At 41.6% G+C, this 16,165-nt stretch overlaps 1 protein-coding gene across 1 annotated transcript; it reads right to left on the reverse strand.

Annotated features, from left to right (window-relative positions):
• Positions 1-939: 939 nt before the first annotated feature.
• On the reverse strand, positions 940-15,777 carry Figla (folliculogenesis specific bHLH transcription factor). Its single transcript, XM_020180887.1, has 4 exons — positions 15,547-15,777; positions 12,715-12,867; positions 8,707-8,932; positions 940-944 (listed from the first exon to the last, which is right to left on the reverse strand). Exons 1-4 carry the CDS (start codon positions 15,775-15,777, stop codon positions 940-942), a joined length of 615 nt encoding a protein of 204 aa, XP_020036476.1.
• Between the last annotated feature and the right edge of the window lie 388 nt (positions 15,778-16,165).

Genomic DNA, 16,165 nt, shown 5'->3' on the forward strand with positions numbered 1-16,165 from the left:
GGATTGGACTATGAGCACATGATAAAAGCGAGAGCACACAAGGGAGGGGTGAGGATAGGTAAGACACCTAAAAAACTAGCTAGCATTTGTTGCCCTTAATGCAGAGAAACTAAAGCAGATACCTTAAAGCAACTGAGGCCAATAGGAAAAGGGGACCAGGTACTAGAGAAAAGGTTAGATTAAAAAGAATTAACCTAGAAGGTAACACCCACGCACAGGAAATCAATGTGAGTCAATGCCCTGTATAGCTATCCTTATCTCAACCAGCAAAACCCCTTGTTCCTTCCTATTATTGCTTATACTCTCTCTACAACAAAATTAGAGATAAGGGCAAAATAGTTTCTGCTGGGTATTGAGGGGGGGAGCGGGAGGGGGTGGAGTGGGTGGTAAGGGAGGGGGTGGGGGCAGGGGGGAGAAATAAACCAAGCCTTGTATGCACATATGAATAATAAAAGAAAAAAAAAGTATAACCATCAAACTGAACTATCAAAATCTTTTATTAAAAAAAAAAAAAGACTTTGAAACTTTCAGGACTACATTTATTTGTCTCTAGAAGAGAATCTTGGGCCTCTTCACTTTCATACTTGTGGGAGTCTGAAATAGAGAAAAAAAGTCCATTATAAACCTCTAGATGATGAGAACACATAATTCATGAAAGAACTACAACTAATAAAGAAATATGGGGACTGACAGTGTAAGTCAGTGGTAGAGCACATGTCTAGCATGCATGAGGCCTGGTTTTGATCCCCAGTACCCCCCAAAAAAGTAAAATCAAAGATGTTTAAAGATACCGTTTTTACCAATTTTAATACCTATTATTTTGGGCAAGAATTCCATGAACTCAGCACATGTTTGTTGCTGGTGGCATTATAAGTTGGTACCATGCATCAAGTCATGGAAGGTACCTACCTGTGACTCAATTGCTTCACTTCTGAGAACCTATCCTGGAAAAAAAAATGCAAAATACAGAAAAGTCTAAACACGTCAGGTTATTTGCAATATTTATAAGATCAAAAAGATGAAGACAAGTGTTCAACAATTAGAAAACTGTACATCTGAGCACAGTGGTGCACACTTATAGCCCAGCTTCTTGAGGGGGCTGAGGCAGGGGGATCACTTGAGCTCAGGAATTTGAGATCAGCTTTGGTAACATAGGGAGACTATCTTTTTAAGAAAAAAAAAAACTGTCCCAATTAATGGGTCATCTAAACATTTAATTTTTCCTAGAAAAATTAAAAACAGGACACACAGTGGTATATATCCTATAGTAGTTTCTAAATTTAGTTACATAGGAAAAACATGAAGCATTTTATTAGATTTCCAGTAGAGGTTTTACTAGAGTAGTTAGGATTTTCTGAAATCTCAACTGGAATAAAAACCAAACCCAATACAGAATAATAAAGGCTCAAACAATAGTTGGGTGACTCAGATATTGGAACCTACTAATATATGGCTGTGGATGATAAAACACTGTTGCTAAATGCTTTAATTTTACATTTAAATTTTTATCTATTTTCTGGCCCACTCTCACATTTCAAGGTTGAGTTCTATTAGAACAAACCTGGTTGCAAAGGATTTAACACTACTTACCCATCTCAACTACAACACTTCATTGACATGCTGGATATGGGACAAGTTATTTCTGTTCTTTTAGTTTTCTCATGTGTAAAATGGACATGACTGATTGTATATCACAAAGTGGTTATAAGAATTAAATATTCCTACATATAAAGTGCCAGGAGCAGTGTCTGGCATTGGAATAGGAAGACTCGAAGTTTATCAATGTTGTCTTCAATGTCTCCATTCACTAAAAAAATGACTATTGGCCTCATCTAAGACAAAAAGTTTAAGGTTCAAGAAGGGGGAATTCTGAGGAATAAAAATCCAACTTGCTGCCTAATTTCCTTAATAATGGGGTACACTCCATTGTTGGTTGTAGAGCTGGACAATTTGACATATCCAATGTACTTTTTGTTCATCCACTGAACCAAGACTTGGTAAGGGATATGGAAGTAGATAGAAGTCTTTGTTCACTCAGCTTTAGAGTTCAGTCCCCAGCATCACAATAGTCTGAAAAGCAAGGCTTTATTTGAAAGAATAATGAAGGTATATGCCTTATGTGGGGGATAAGATTTGATGTCAGGAAGTCGTCCAACAACCAAACATGCAGGCAAATTTGAAACAGCAGGACATATTTATCTACAGGGGTTGTAACTAATGTGTAGAAGCTCCTGATCCCTGAGAAGGGCTCTGATCTATGTCCTCACAGACACACACATAGGTATAGCTTTACTAATCTCCTAGTAAATTTACTAATCTCAATCCAATCAAATTGACAATCAAGATTCAGCATCACAACCACCAAGCTCAATGTAGTCCCATTCTCTTCCCTTGGGGTTCTAGTCCTGATCACATGATGCATGGGGACTCTGTTCCTTGGTTCCTCACCCCAGATCACCCCAGTGAGGCAGGTATCTTGAGCCTGTATTCTACACCAGAGTAGCTAGAATGATACATTTGAGGAAAGAAAAGTTTTCCAAAAAGAAAGAGTGATTTAAGGAGGACCAAAAGAGTCCCTAAAATAATGGAGTTGAATTTACAATCCCTTTGCTCTCCCACTAGGAGTTCTACCATTAAGAAGTGTTCTTGAAGTCTACTTTATCCCTTATCTGTTTTGGATCACCCAGGAGTTAGAATAAGGGAAGAACATTGAAGGTGGCAAGACACACTGATCTTCCTCTGGGGTTAGGGCTAGCTCATGCTATCCTAGTATTTGGTGGTTTCCTACTAACCCAAAGAGTCATCCATCTCAAGGAAAGAGAGAAGAACATCAGAAAAGTCCCTGACTCTGAAGAGACCTTCTATCCATCTATCCAATTTTCTTTTTTCCTCTGTATATACTTGGAGCCAATGAGATAGGCTATTTTTTGGTGGTGGTGGCTGCTCCTGGGGTTTGAACTCAGGTCCTCACACTTGCTAGGGAGGTACTGATCCATTTGAGCCACTCCACCAGAAGATAGGCCTTTTAAAGGTCCTTTAATGATCTCATATAAAGGTTCCTTCTAGAAGTTCAATAAAACAGACAAGGACTTACTGCAATTAATTTTGCCGTAAGGACTATTATATGTAGAGAAGGGGAAAAAAAGAAGAAATTATTGGCTTTTTCAAATAATGTTCTGCTTACTGACAAACTCAGGCCACATAAAAGGTAAGACTTCTTGTCATAAAAACACTAAACTTCATACATGTGTGAATGTATACACAGAGAAAACACATGAACCTACATTCATGATGAACTCAATCTTCTCTACCCATAGAAAAACTTAAATTCTAACAAAAGGAATCCCCCTTTCTTATTTTCACAAAGAAATAGAAATTTGTCTTCCTTCTAACATTTTCTTCTTAACTTGAGCAGACTCAGCCTTAAGAATATCCCTTGGCTATCTGAGTTTTGTCTTCAGTAGCTGCAACCTGGGAATCCTCTTCTAGGTGGCATCATTCCAGAGTGATATATCCTGTCCTGCATGCCCAGGATGGCTCACCTTTCCCAAGTCCAGTGAACCACAAGCAGAGAGCAGTACCATCTCTAAAACCCCAAAGCTTAAAAAAACATAAAATCCTAGAGCTAAATGTAGTGACTGGACAAGTCTTCTCTGAGCCCCAACACCCTTAGTCTAGACCTACACAGTCAGTTTCCTAACAGGGAGATGTGCTAGTGCCACGCAATGAGGACTGGGGAGGACTCCAGCAAACCAGAGAGCACCAGTCCCATCCAAAGGGAAATTCAGTTTTCTAAAACTCTCTGCTGACTAAACTCCATCAGATCATACCCCCTCAGTCACCAGTGAGTCCTAAGGCAAATAAATGCACTTCCCTTGAAAAAACCTAAATGTAACTCACTGCTATAGCAGAACCTTTACTATCACACAAAGTCACCTGGGCAGGTGTGAGCTGGAAGATGGAAGAGGCTCCAGGGCTTACCCAGAGTACATTCCTCCCAACTAGTCAGGCCACCTCATTTCAGAACTATTAGATGAAATGTTCCCAAAGATTAATTTCACAGATTATAACAACTTGTATAGAGAGTAGTAGGAATCCACCATCCATGTAAGCTTCCTTCTCTTAGAAATTCTTTCAAGGAACAGTCCTATGACACACAAAATTTAGAAGCATATATTGGCAACATACCCAGGCTCCTGTACCAGACAATTATGTTCATTCACACATCCTTTTCCAAAGCCCCTCAAACCCAACTCTCTTGGTATCCCACCCCAAAACTGAAGGTGATCTTTGTCAAGGACATAATTCCTACAGTATCACAGGCAACTCTGAACAAAGTTCAAAGCTGTGCATAATGTGAGATGCCTAAGCCACGGTCACAAGTGACAAACAGAATGAATAAACAATAGCAGGACAGCCAACACCTATACCTTGAAATTCCAATCTCTCCTAGACCTTGAAGTGAATTCTTACCCTACTAAGACTAGATGGGGTTTTTGTGTGGCTCACAGCCCTCTCTGCACACTTGCTGCTCTGGCCCCAGAAGCTGATCTCCATCCCTGCCATCAGCAGATTCTTGTGTACATCACTCAGCATTCTGCCTCCCAGGAATGTTGTTGACCTTGCACAGACTGTTCTGACCCCATCTCCAAATGCCCCAAAATGCCCATCCCTGCCAGCACCAAGAATTCTACTTCCCAGTCCCTCTGTAAAGGCAGGAAGAAGGGTGCCACTCCTCAAACTGAAGCTGGGGAGGGCCTGCCTCCTAAATCCTAAGCCCATCTACAGGTGATCATGTCAATCCAGTGAGCTACACCGACTCTCACTGGGTCTCCAGGCAGGGGAGCTGGCCAGAATTCTGAAACTCTATATAGTCACCCTTTGTGTAAGCTGAGCTAAACACTTGTGAGAATCCTTTTGTCAAGTATAGGTTAACCTGAACATTACTCCCTTGGTCCCTTTGTCTTGTACCTACCCTGGTTCCTGTTTGTAAGATATAAACCTTTATTAAAACCAATAAAAGTGATGCTGAATGATTGCTCAACTCACAAGCAAATAAGGATCAGAGTTAAATGTGTTAACAGAGAAAACTAGCCAGAAAGATGGCTGCACAGCAGGTGTTTAAAGAAAACATGATTTCCCTTCTCCTTCCCCTTTCTCAACAATCTAGTCCTAATGCCAGTAGTTGGGTCACAGTTCAGTAGGGGGAGCCATGGTACCCCAAAGTGAGATCTCCATGCCAAGCAGGTGAGTCAGCACCCATCCTTAAGGAAGCATGCATACCTGGGTGGAACATTAGAGCCAAGGTAAGGGTTCTTGTGAAATATAGAGTTGATAAAGCCCACAAGGTGAGAACAACCCCATAGCGAAGAGATGGCTGCAGAGATGGGAGATGAATTACTCACAGGCATGTCCTTAGACGAATGAACAATTCCAGGGCTAGGGGTGGGAAAGTTTAAGAATTGGAACTTCCTATGCAAGAAAGGAAGTGATCAAACAATGGTGATGACAGGCCAAACAGAAAGGTAATGTGTTAGACTTTCGTTGCTATGACAAATACCTAAAAAGAAACAATTTAAAGGAGAAATGATTTGTTTTGGCTCACAGTTTTAGGCCAGGGCAAGGAAGAAACATTATAGGGAAAGTTAGTCACCTCATGGCAGCCAGGAAGCAAAGAGACGGACAGGAAGGGTCCAGAAACAAAATATCCTCCAAACACATTTCCTCCAACCAGGCCCCACCTCCTGCTAGACCATTCATCAATGGAATTAATTCACTGATGAGGTTAACTCCTCTTGATCCAATCACCTCTCAATAGTGCCACCAGCTGAGGACCAAACTTTCAATACATGAACCTCTGGGACCATTTTATATCCAAGCCATAATGGTAAGCATTGGGGGTAACTGGGTTAAAGGTACACCATACTTTTCTTTACTACCTTTGCAACTTCCCATTGAACCTATAATTATTTTAAAGTAAAAAGTTTAATAAGTAAATACAGAATGTTTGATGAGTAATGAGATATTTATGTAATTTCAAAGCATCACCTCACAAATATGTATTAATTACAAAAGAAAATTTTTTTGGTAGTAATGGGGTTTGAATTCAGGTCTTCATGCTTACTACTTAAGTGCTGTACCACTTAAGCATGTCTCCAGCCTGAAAAAGATTAACTTTAAAGTGGAGAAGCTTAATAGTCATCACTTTCAACAACTGATCAAAGTGAATATCAGAAATAGAAGAAAAATGTCCTCCATCTAATAGGATGCAAAGAATAGAAAAAAAAAATATCACATCACTCCTGAGATTCCTGCCAAAGATGCATGCCTGAATGTAATTGGAAGGAAGCAGATAAGGCAGCTCAAGAAACATTCTACAAAACAACTGACTTATGATCTTCAAAATTATCAAGGTCATAAAAGCCACAGAAAGACCAATACTGAAGGAAACTAAGGACATGTGACACCTAGATCTAATTCGTGATTCTAGCTGGGTCTTTTGCATAGGAAGGATTATTGAACTATTATTGAAACATGAATGGGGCCTGCAGACTGAGTGGCAGCAATGCAAAGACATTGATTTCCTGACTTTGTGGTTGTATGGTGGTTGTGTTAGGAGGATGTCCCTGAGTGTAGGAAATACAGGCTGACATAGGGATGATAGGACAACTTTTACTCTCAAACAGGTAAGAACAAAGCTCTCTGTACTTTACTTGCAACCTTCTATAAGTTGATTAACCTTTCAGAATTTTTTTATTCTAAAAATGAATTATCTGAATATCAAAGGATGAGAAATCCTTGACTGATGAAATCCTACAGTGCTTCTGCAAAAATGGCACTCTTTACAAATCGGCCTTAGAAATTACCCTTGACACATTCAGTATGTAAAAATATCTCAAGTAGGCGATTCATTGTTCAGCCTAAGAATTAGCAACCAACTTGGTTAGCTAAAAAGTCTAAAAAATGGTTGGCCTGTAATCCCAGCATTTGGGAGGCTGACACAGGAGGATCAAGTGTTCCAAACCAGCCTGGACTAAGCAAGATCCTGTCTCAAAAAAATGACATATATATATATATATATATATATATATATATATATACACACACACACACACACACATATATATATGAGAGAGAGAGAGAGACTAACAATTGTCTTTCTACCTTTTTTGAAGAAAATTCCAGTGAGAACTTTTCTATTCTTTATAGAAAATGTGGGTCCCCACTTTAAAATGATGTATAATGGTCTATCCCAAGATCTATTATGCTTGGAAAACAAGCACTTCCCATTCATCCTCATTATGGTGTTCCTGTCTGGGCTCAAAGGAATAGTAAGAGTGTGACAACAGCACGATGACACCTATGTAACGAGGATCAATGAGGACTGAATACTAGTCTGATTCCTGCCTTAATATCTAGCACTTATTAACACTAACATTTGCGGAGGCACTGATATTATTTACTTAGCCATAGTCAAAGTCTAGCTCAGGTCATTTCTTCGCTTTCTTTTGTTGTAGCAAAAAGAATTTCTCTTAAGGATTGACTGGCAAGAGAAGGTTTATATCTCAAGTGGCTAGAATATGAAAATCTAGACTGAACATGTACTCACAGAATCCTTGGAAAACAGTAATTAAAAAATGGAAGCCAAGGCTGGCTGGGCTAACAGGAAGCCTATGAAGCCCTCAAAGCAGAGTGGAACAATTGGTGAGAGCCAAATGATAAAAACCAACAAACAGAGCTGGGATGCCGGTGGCTTACTACTGCACACGGTGAGTCAAGCAAGTGTGATAATACCTGCCCAAGTGAACACGGACATGCCAGCTACCATGCTGGGCATTTCATTCCTGATGTCATTTGAACCTCATTGTTATTTCATATGCAAGGTAGATACAATCACTATTCCTATTCTACAGATGGGAAAAACAGGATCAGAGAGGTTCAGTAGCTCATGTAAGGTCACACAACTAGCAAATGCTAAAATTAGGATTTGAATTTCAGCGCTCTGCCTCCAGACCTTCCGCTCAACTGCTATTTCAAACTGCTTCTCACTAGCCATTATTTATGACTCTGCAGTCCCCACTATGCTTGTGACAGAGACTTGGTTCAGGGGCCTGCCAGCCTTTCTTATTTCAATGGCATTTGTTACAGGGTGGGGGTATAGCTAGATGACTCATTCCTGTAATGCTGAGCCACAGCAAGGGCAAAAAGCCCACCTTCTGGAAGCGTGCTAACTTCCAGTTACCTCTGTAGTGTGAGAAAATAATAAGATCTATTACAATAAAATGCACTGTTATTACTTAGAAAAATGTTCCCATACAATCCGCCCCCTGCCCCAAGTAGCAAAAGCATCGCCATGAATCTTCATGCATGCAAACTACTGACTTCTTTTTTAGGAGACTACAGAGTCCAGAAAGACTTTTGATGTGTCAAATAAAGGTCATTAAAAAAAAAATAGGCTTACATCTGTATGGGTGCGCTTGCAGAGGAATTTCCTTCCCCTTGAGCTGCCTACCAATTAAATTTAGGAACATAATCTTCTTTGAGACCAGCAAGCCCCATCTTCCCAGGCAGGTCCTCTCCCAGATTATCTTGTTTTAATCATATTTGAGCATGGAAACTGCCACACAGATGGCGTATGAGGTATACCAAGATGTACATGTTGAGCCTTTTGGCATCTACACTGCTGTTTACAAAGAAATCCTTTACCAGACTCCTGGTCGGTGAAGTAACTTCCAGTCACAGGCGGCATGCTCTGGCAACAGGCACATACTGGCTCACCACTGCCACCATCTGACCAGGGCCCTTCCTCTTCATTCTTGAGGCCAATGGCACAGCTGGTATGCTGGATGATGTTTCTTGATAGCTCTCTAGCCAAGGACATGTGGGGTTCAGAAATATCGTTGCTATAGGTTTGCTCCTCTAGGTCTTGTTTCTAGAAACCATATTAATTGTCAAACAGTATAACATGACAGGCAGACTTTGAAGACTTAAATCAATATATTTCAAATTTAACTGATGAGGTTTCATTTAAATAACAAAGGCAATGCTCAAGTTATTATGGAGAGAAAAGTATTGGTCAGTGGACTGTATTTTATTCATCTACAACCTTAAAATATTGTGCAATGGGCAACTGAATTTAAAATATTGTGGCATGAAACAAATCCCATCTCTTATATTGAACACAGCACAATTAAGACCAAGTTAAAACTAAGGTAGCCACCTGCACATGTCCAAACACTATGAAACCATCCAAACTGGCCAACAGGACAATCCATTCTTGCCATTGCAAAACATGTCTTCCTGTCAGTCACGTGGGTATGACTAGTGGAAATAAGGAGAAAAAAAAGAGAGGGGGAGAAGGAGAAAGGAAGGGAGGGAGGAAGAGGGGAAGGAAGGGAGGGAGGAAGAGGGGAAGGAAGGGAGGGAGGAAGAGGGGAAGGAAGGGAGGGAGGAAGAGGGGAAGGGAGGGAGGGAGGAAGAGGGGAAGGAAGGGAGGAAGGCAGGACAGCAGGAAGGCAGGAAGATCCTATACATAAATTTCTAGAATGGCCCTTTCTCTTCTCTCTAGTATCTCCTCCTTCTGCTCCTAAATATGATTACATTGCTATACTTTAAAAAGAACTTTTATTTATTTTATTATTCATATGTGCATACAAGGCTTGGGTCATTTCTCCCCCCTGCCCCCACCCCCTCCCTTACCACCCACTCTGCCCCCTCCCTCTCCCCCCTACCCCCTCAATACCCAGCAGAAACTATTTTGCCCTTATCTGTAATTTTGTTGTAGAGAGAATATAAGCCATAATAGGAAGGAACAAGGGTTTTTTCTGGTTGAGATAAGGATAGCTATACAGGGAGTTGACTCACATTAATTTCCTGTGCTTGTGTGTTACCTTCTAGGTTAATTCTTTTTGATCTAGCCTTTTCTCTAGTTCCTGGTCCCCTTTTCCTATTGGCCTCAGTTGCTTTTAAGGTATCTGCTTTAGTTTCTCTGCATTAAGGGCAACAAATGCTAGCTAATTTTTTAGGTGTCTTACTTATCCTCACACCTCCCTTGTGTGCTCTCGCTTTTATCATGTGCTCAAAGTCCAATCCCATTGTTGTGTTTGCCCTTGATCTAATGTCCACATATGAGGGAGAACATATGATTTTTGGTCTTTTGGGACAGGCTAACCTCACTCAGAATGATGTTCTCCAAATCCATCCATTTACCAGCGAATGATAACATTTCGTTCTTCTTCATGGCTGCATAAAATTCCATTGTGTATAGATACCACATTTTCTTAATCCATTCGTAGGTGGTGGGGCATCTTGGCTGTTTCCATAACTTGGCTATTGTGAATAGTGCCACAATAAACATGGGTGTGCAGGTGCCTCTGGAGTAACCTGTGTCACAGTCTTTTGGGTATATCCCCAAGAGTGGTATTGCTGGATCAAATGGTAGATCAATATCTAGCTTTTTAAGTAGCCTCCAAATTTTTTTCCAGAGTGGTTGTACTCATTTACATTCCCACCAACAGTGTAAGAGGGTTCCTTTTCCCCTGCATCCTCGCCAACACCTGTTGTTAGTGGTGTTGCTAATGATGGCTATTCTAACAGGGGTGAGGTGGAATCTTAGCGTGGTTTTAATTTGCATTTCCTTTATTGCTAGAGATGCTGAGCATTTTTTCATGTGTTTTTTGGCCATTGGAATTTCTTCTTTTGAGAAAGTTCTGTTTAGTTCACTTGCCCATTTCTTTATTGGTTCATTAGTTTTGGGAGAATTTAGTTTTTTAAGTTCCCTATATATTCTGGTTATCAGTCCTTTGTGTGATGTGTAGCTGGCAAATATTTTCTCCCACTCTGTGGGTGTTCTCTTCAGCTTAGAGACCATTTCTTTTGATGAACAGAAGCTTTTTAGCTTTATGAGGTCCCATTTATCTATGCTATCTCTTAGTTGCTGTGCTGCTGGGGTTTTGTTGAGAAAGTTCTTACCTATACCTACTAATTCCAGAGTATTTCCTACTCTTTCCTGTATCAACTTTAGAGTTTATGGTCTGATATTAAGATCCTTGATCCATTCTGAGTTAATATTGGTATAGGATGATATACATGGATCTAGTTTCAATTTTTTGCAGACTGCTAACCAGTTTTCCCAGCAGTTTTTGTTGAAGAGGCTATTTCTCCATCGTATATTTTTAGCTCCTTTGTCAAAGACAAGTTGGTTAACAGTTGTTTGGCTTCATATCTGGGTCCTCTATTCTGTTCCACTGGTCTTCATGTCTGTTTTTGTGCCAGTACCATGCTGTTTTTATTGTTATTGCTTTGTAATATAGTTTGAAGTCAGGTATTGTGATACCTCCTGCATTGTTCTTTTGACTGAGTATTGCCTTGGCTATTCGTGGCCTCTTGTGTTTCCATATAAATTTCACGGTAGATTTTTCAATCTCTTTAATGAATGTCATTGGAATTTTGATGGGAATTGCATTAAACATGTAGATTACTTTTGGGAATATCGACATTTTTACTATATTGATTCTACCAATCCATGAGCATGGGAGATCTCTCCATTTTCTATAGTCTTCCTCAATCTCTTTCTGCAGAAGTGTATAGTTTTCCTTGGAGAGGTCTTTCACATCTTTTGTTAGGTTCACACCTAGGTATTTGATTTTTTTTTGAGGCTATTGTAAATGGAATTGTTTTCACACATTCTTAAAAAGAACTTTTAAAAAGAACTTTAAAAAGAACTTTGACCTACCAGTTTTCTTCCTCCCATTCTCTGGATCCCTTCTTTTCATTCTCAAACTTCCAGGTTGAATGGACTTGAAAATTTACCACTTTCCTCCAATTGAACCCCACACATTTACCCTACACCTCCCATTAGTTGACTTCCAGCCCATTTCTCTTTACTTTTCAAATGCTGGACCTGGTTGTTTCCTGTCTTGGCCTTCATCTCTGTAGCATCTCCTACCACCCACCCCTAGTTTTCCAAGATGCTCTTCTCCTCAACTTTATGGCCCCATCTTGTCTCTCCACTTCCCTGCTGCCTTCTCCTCTCTAATAACTTCCTCTTGCTAATGGCATCGCTTAGGGCTGGTTTTGAAGCCCTTTTTGCTCTTCATATCTTATCACCCCTGATGACAGAGCCATTTTCAAGCCTTCCATGTTTTTCTCTCCGTGAAATAATCCCATAAAACCAGTTACACCTCCCACTGCCTTGGACACTTCTAAGCTAACCCCTCTGATGTTGGTAGTGACTCTGGTGCTTCACAGGTTACAAACTAGGTTTGTTTATATCATCCCATTGGATAATCCCAGAACTCCTTTCTCTGTTCTGACTGATGGGTGATCTGCTCACAGGGAAGAAATACTCACTCCAAACTGCTTTGGTGGGAACTTCTTATATCCCAACCTTAGGTCCTATTAAAGATTCAGAACTTAACAACTAGGTGTTCTGGACAGTGACAAGAGGGAAGTAGACAGATGGAGTCAAGATAGGATCTTGACTCCAAAGCTCATCAGGATCTAGATTCAAATACCAGTCCTGACACTTCTTAGCTGTGTAGCCTTTACCTATTTTTTGGTTTTCTCTTCTATCAAATGGAAATCATAAGTAGTTCAAAAGATTGCTATAAATATTAACTGGAAAGTATACGTAACTTATTTTACATAGTGTGTGGCACATAGAAAGGCTCAATAAATGGTGGCTACCATTGCTCTAAATGCTTAAACCTTTACCTCCAGGTCTTTGGCTCCTTCCAAAACATCACTGAGAACTTGTATGTACTCAGTTGCACCTTTAAGAATGTCAACTTTGCTAGGCTTCCTGCTTTGAGGAAGAAATGGCACGAGTGCCTTCAGTTTGGCAAAACCATGGTTGAGGTTTTTTATCTAGAAAACAAAAAAAAGGGCACAGTGACACAGAGAAGCTTATGTGTACAGGACCCCACCCCCCACCCCAAGGCCACAGAGAGGGTTGGAAGAGCGTGTCTCTACCAGCTTCTTCTCTGGGTTCAGGCAGTTCAGGGCAATGGGAGAGAAGTGGAATACACTCAGCTCTGTAGACAAACAGGCTAGAAGTCATGTCTGTGTTTACACTGACCTCACTCCTCCTCCTTTGAGAGCTTACCCATTGCATTATAAGTTAGAAGCAATAGCTGTCATAGCTAAAAGTTCACTATCAACACCAGGATTTAAAATTCACTCCACCATTTACCAGCTTTACAAAAGCATTGGGATATTGCATATTGCTAGCCTCAGTCTATTCATCTGCAAAGCAGAAAATACCTACCCTGTATCTTTTTGGTGGTGGTGATTATGGAACATAATGTATACATAAAACGTCACACCCAGATCAGATACAAAGTCCCCGATAAGCAGGACTGTTGATGAATAATATGTACAAACACCTGCCACTGAAGCACAGTGCCCTCCACTCATCAGCCTCTTTCCCAGTGAGTTAATGCTACAGAACAAGACTGAGACTTCAAAGACTCCTTGTGTTTCTTTTCCCCAACCTTGCTGCTGAAGGCTTGAATTCTAATGCTAATCCCTCTAGAGGACTCAGGCCCTGGGAGAGCTAGCTCCCATTACACCATAAAAATCAATATACTCAGTTATATGGAGATCTTTCTCCTACCCTGAACCAAAGACAAGGGACATAGCTAATGCACAGTAAAATTCAATGACCAGCAAATATGAAAAGACTTGACTTCAATAGTCAAACTGCAAACTAAAATTAGATACCATTTTTCATGTAATAGGCTGGGACCATTTTTATCACTGATTATCATACCCAGCATCAGGAACAGCATGAAAAAGAGAACAATCCTGTACTCCGTAATGGGGATAAAACTTAGAAACCTTTCTGGAAAATAGACAACTTGCATTAAGTCATGAGCCTGAATGGGCATGATGGCTCATGCCTGTAATCCAAGGTACTTGGGAAGTGGAGATAGGAGGATGGCAGTCTAAAAATGTGAGACCCTATCTGAAAAAACAATTAAAAATTTAAAAATTAAAGAGCATAAAGGACTGGGGTTTGGCTCAAGTGATCTAGAGCTTGTCTAGTAAACTCAAGGCCCTAAGTTCAATTCCCATTACCTCAAAAAAAAAGTCATATTGTAAATGTCCTGTGTCACAGTAATTCTACTTCTAGCATTTTAATTTTATTCTAAGGTAATTATCAGACATGCACATAAATTCATATACAGTAAAAAGCTACAAAATCACATATGCCCAGGATAGGAGGTATACCAGGTTAGATCCATTTACATGACGGACTTGCAGTCAAAAGTCATTCTGTGAAAGAATGCTTAAGAAAATAAGGAAACATCTTTGGTAGTGTTAGGTGAAAAAATTACAAAGATATATTCTGGATAATCACAATTTTGTAGAATTATATACGTGGCATCCACACTAGGAAAAAAGACGGAGGGGACATATACAAAGGTGTATAACCACAGTGATCTGTGTTCTGAGTGACCGAGTTTCCTCCCTCTTCTGTTTTTCTGTATTCTGGGTGTATTAATTTTATTATAAAGAACAAAAAAGTTCATCAGGACCGATTCTCTACAGAAGGCAATTCATTCCTGGTGGGAAAGACCATTTAACATATTGGATTAAATCTCATTTCAGGACCACTGAATCAGATCACACGACTGTTATTATAAAGGATCTAGTCTCTACTCTTGCAATTTCCCCAACTTCTCTTTAGTCTTCTGCCATTTTTGGTCCTTTCCCTCACAAAACTCCCAGTCCATTCACCGAAGCCGGGCCGGGTGTTTAGGAACACCTGCGGCAGAACTTACTTCTCTGAGTGTTGGGTACACAGGTGCGCTCTGCTCCTTCTCCCAGTCTCACCCCTCCCTGTTTAGGAACCTACAGCATACAAAAGACGGAAAGGAGACCAGACCTGACAAATTTGGGGCCAAATTTTGTTAAAGATACTAAAAGCTGCCAGTAGATGCCGCACACGACCACTGGCGTTGGTGAATTACTGCAACCCAGTGTGACTGGGAAAGTCACTTTCTCCTGACGGGTTGAGTGGGAGTCTGGGCACACACTAGGACATTGTGTTTCCTTTTTTTTTTTTTTTTTTTTTTTAAGCAGCTACCATTGGGCTCCATCAGCCTGGATTTGCTTTAAGGAGAAGATGCAGAGGGCAGGGAAAAGGAGCAGGGACCCCTTTGCACCCAAGCATTCAACCTGCGCCTGCGAGACTGCCGCGCAACTTTGAGCGCTAAGCTTTTAAAACACCTGCGGAGGGGGGGACATTCTTGAAGTTGTCAGAGGCTCGCTCCGCCGGCTCCTAAGCTTGGTTCCTGCGCAAGTCTGGAGCGCCAGACATGACACGGCTATCCCAGAGACCGTGAACGAGCAGCTGGACGCATGTGGAGAGTAAGTAACAAGGCCACTGTCTTTCTCCCACAAGCTGGGGACCCCAGCAGGCTTCAGGAGTTCGAAGTCGCCTAGGGGCCCGCGGGTGCGCAGGGGAGCGACCAGGTGTTTGGTGGTGCCCACGAGTGGGGGAGTTGCCGGCCGTGCCGGGTGGCCCTGGGGACCCCTCACCCGCTCGCGCTCCTTGGCGTTGGCCACGCGCCGCCGCTCCAGCACCAAGTGCAGGTCCTCCGTGGACGAGTAGCCGCCCGAGGTCAGCCGCTTGAGCCGGCAGATGGCAGCCACCTGGGGCAGCGGCCCGAACTGCTCCCGCAGCACCTCCTCCAGCACCTCGGCCTGCGGAGCCACCAGGAGGACCGGCAGCGCGGGCCCGGGCTCCGGAGACTCGGGCGCAGCGTCCATGGTGACGCGGGAAGGTGGGCGACGCGCGGCCTTTTACCTGCCGCACCTGGGTCCGCACGAGGCCCGGGAGGGGGCGGGGCCCGACCACCTGTCCGCAGCCACCTGCCCGCAGCCACCTGCCCGCAGGATGCAATCACTGGGTTTGTCGTTACTGTTTTAAACCCACGTGCTGGGGTACTGATTTAATCTGTCCGAGTCGGGGCCTGAGCCTCTGGATATAGGCATGCACTTGTATATACATATATCCCGGATATACGTTTAACACAGAAAAAATGATGAATACACGCCTTTCTAAATTTTATTTTTAAATAAATAAAAAGTTGCAACTCCAGAGCTCCGGAATTCCCTTTAAGTGACATTCTCTCCTTGTTAGTTTTTTCTCATATTT

Source organism: Castor canadensis, chromosome 12 (genome assembly GCF_047511655.1).
Source record: "Castor canadensis chromosome 12, mCasCan1.hap1v2, whole genome shotgun sequence".
Lineage (NCBI taxonomy): Eukaryota > Metazoa > Chordata > Mammalia > Rodentia > Castoridae > Castor > Castor canadensis.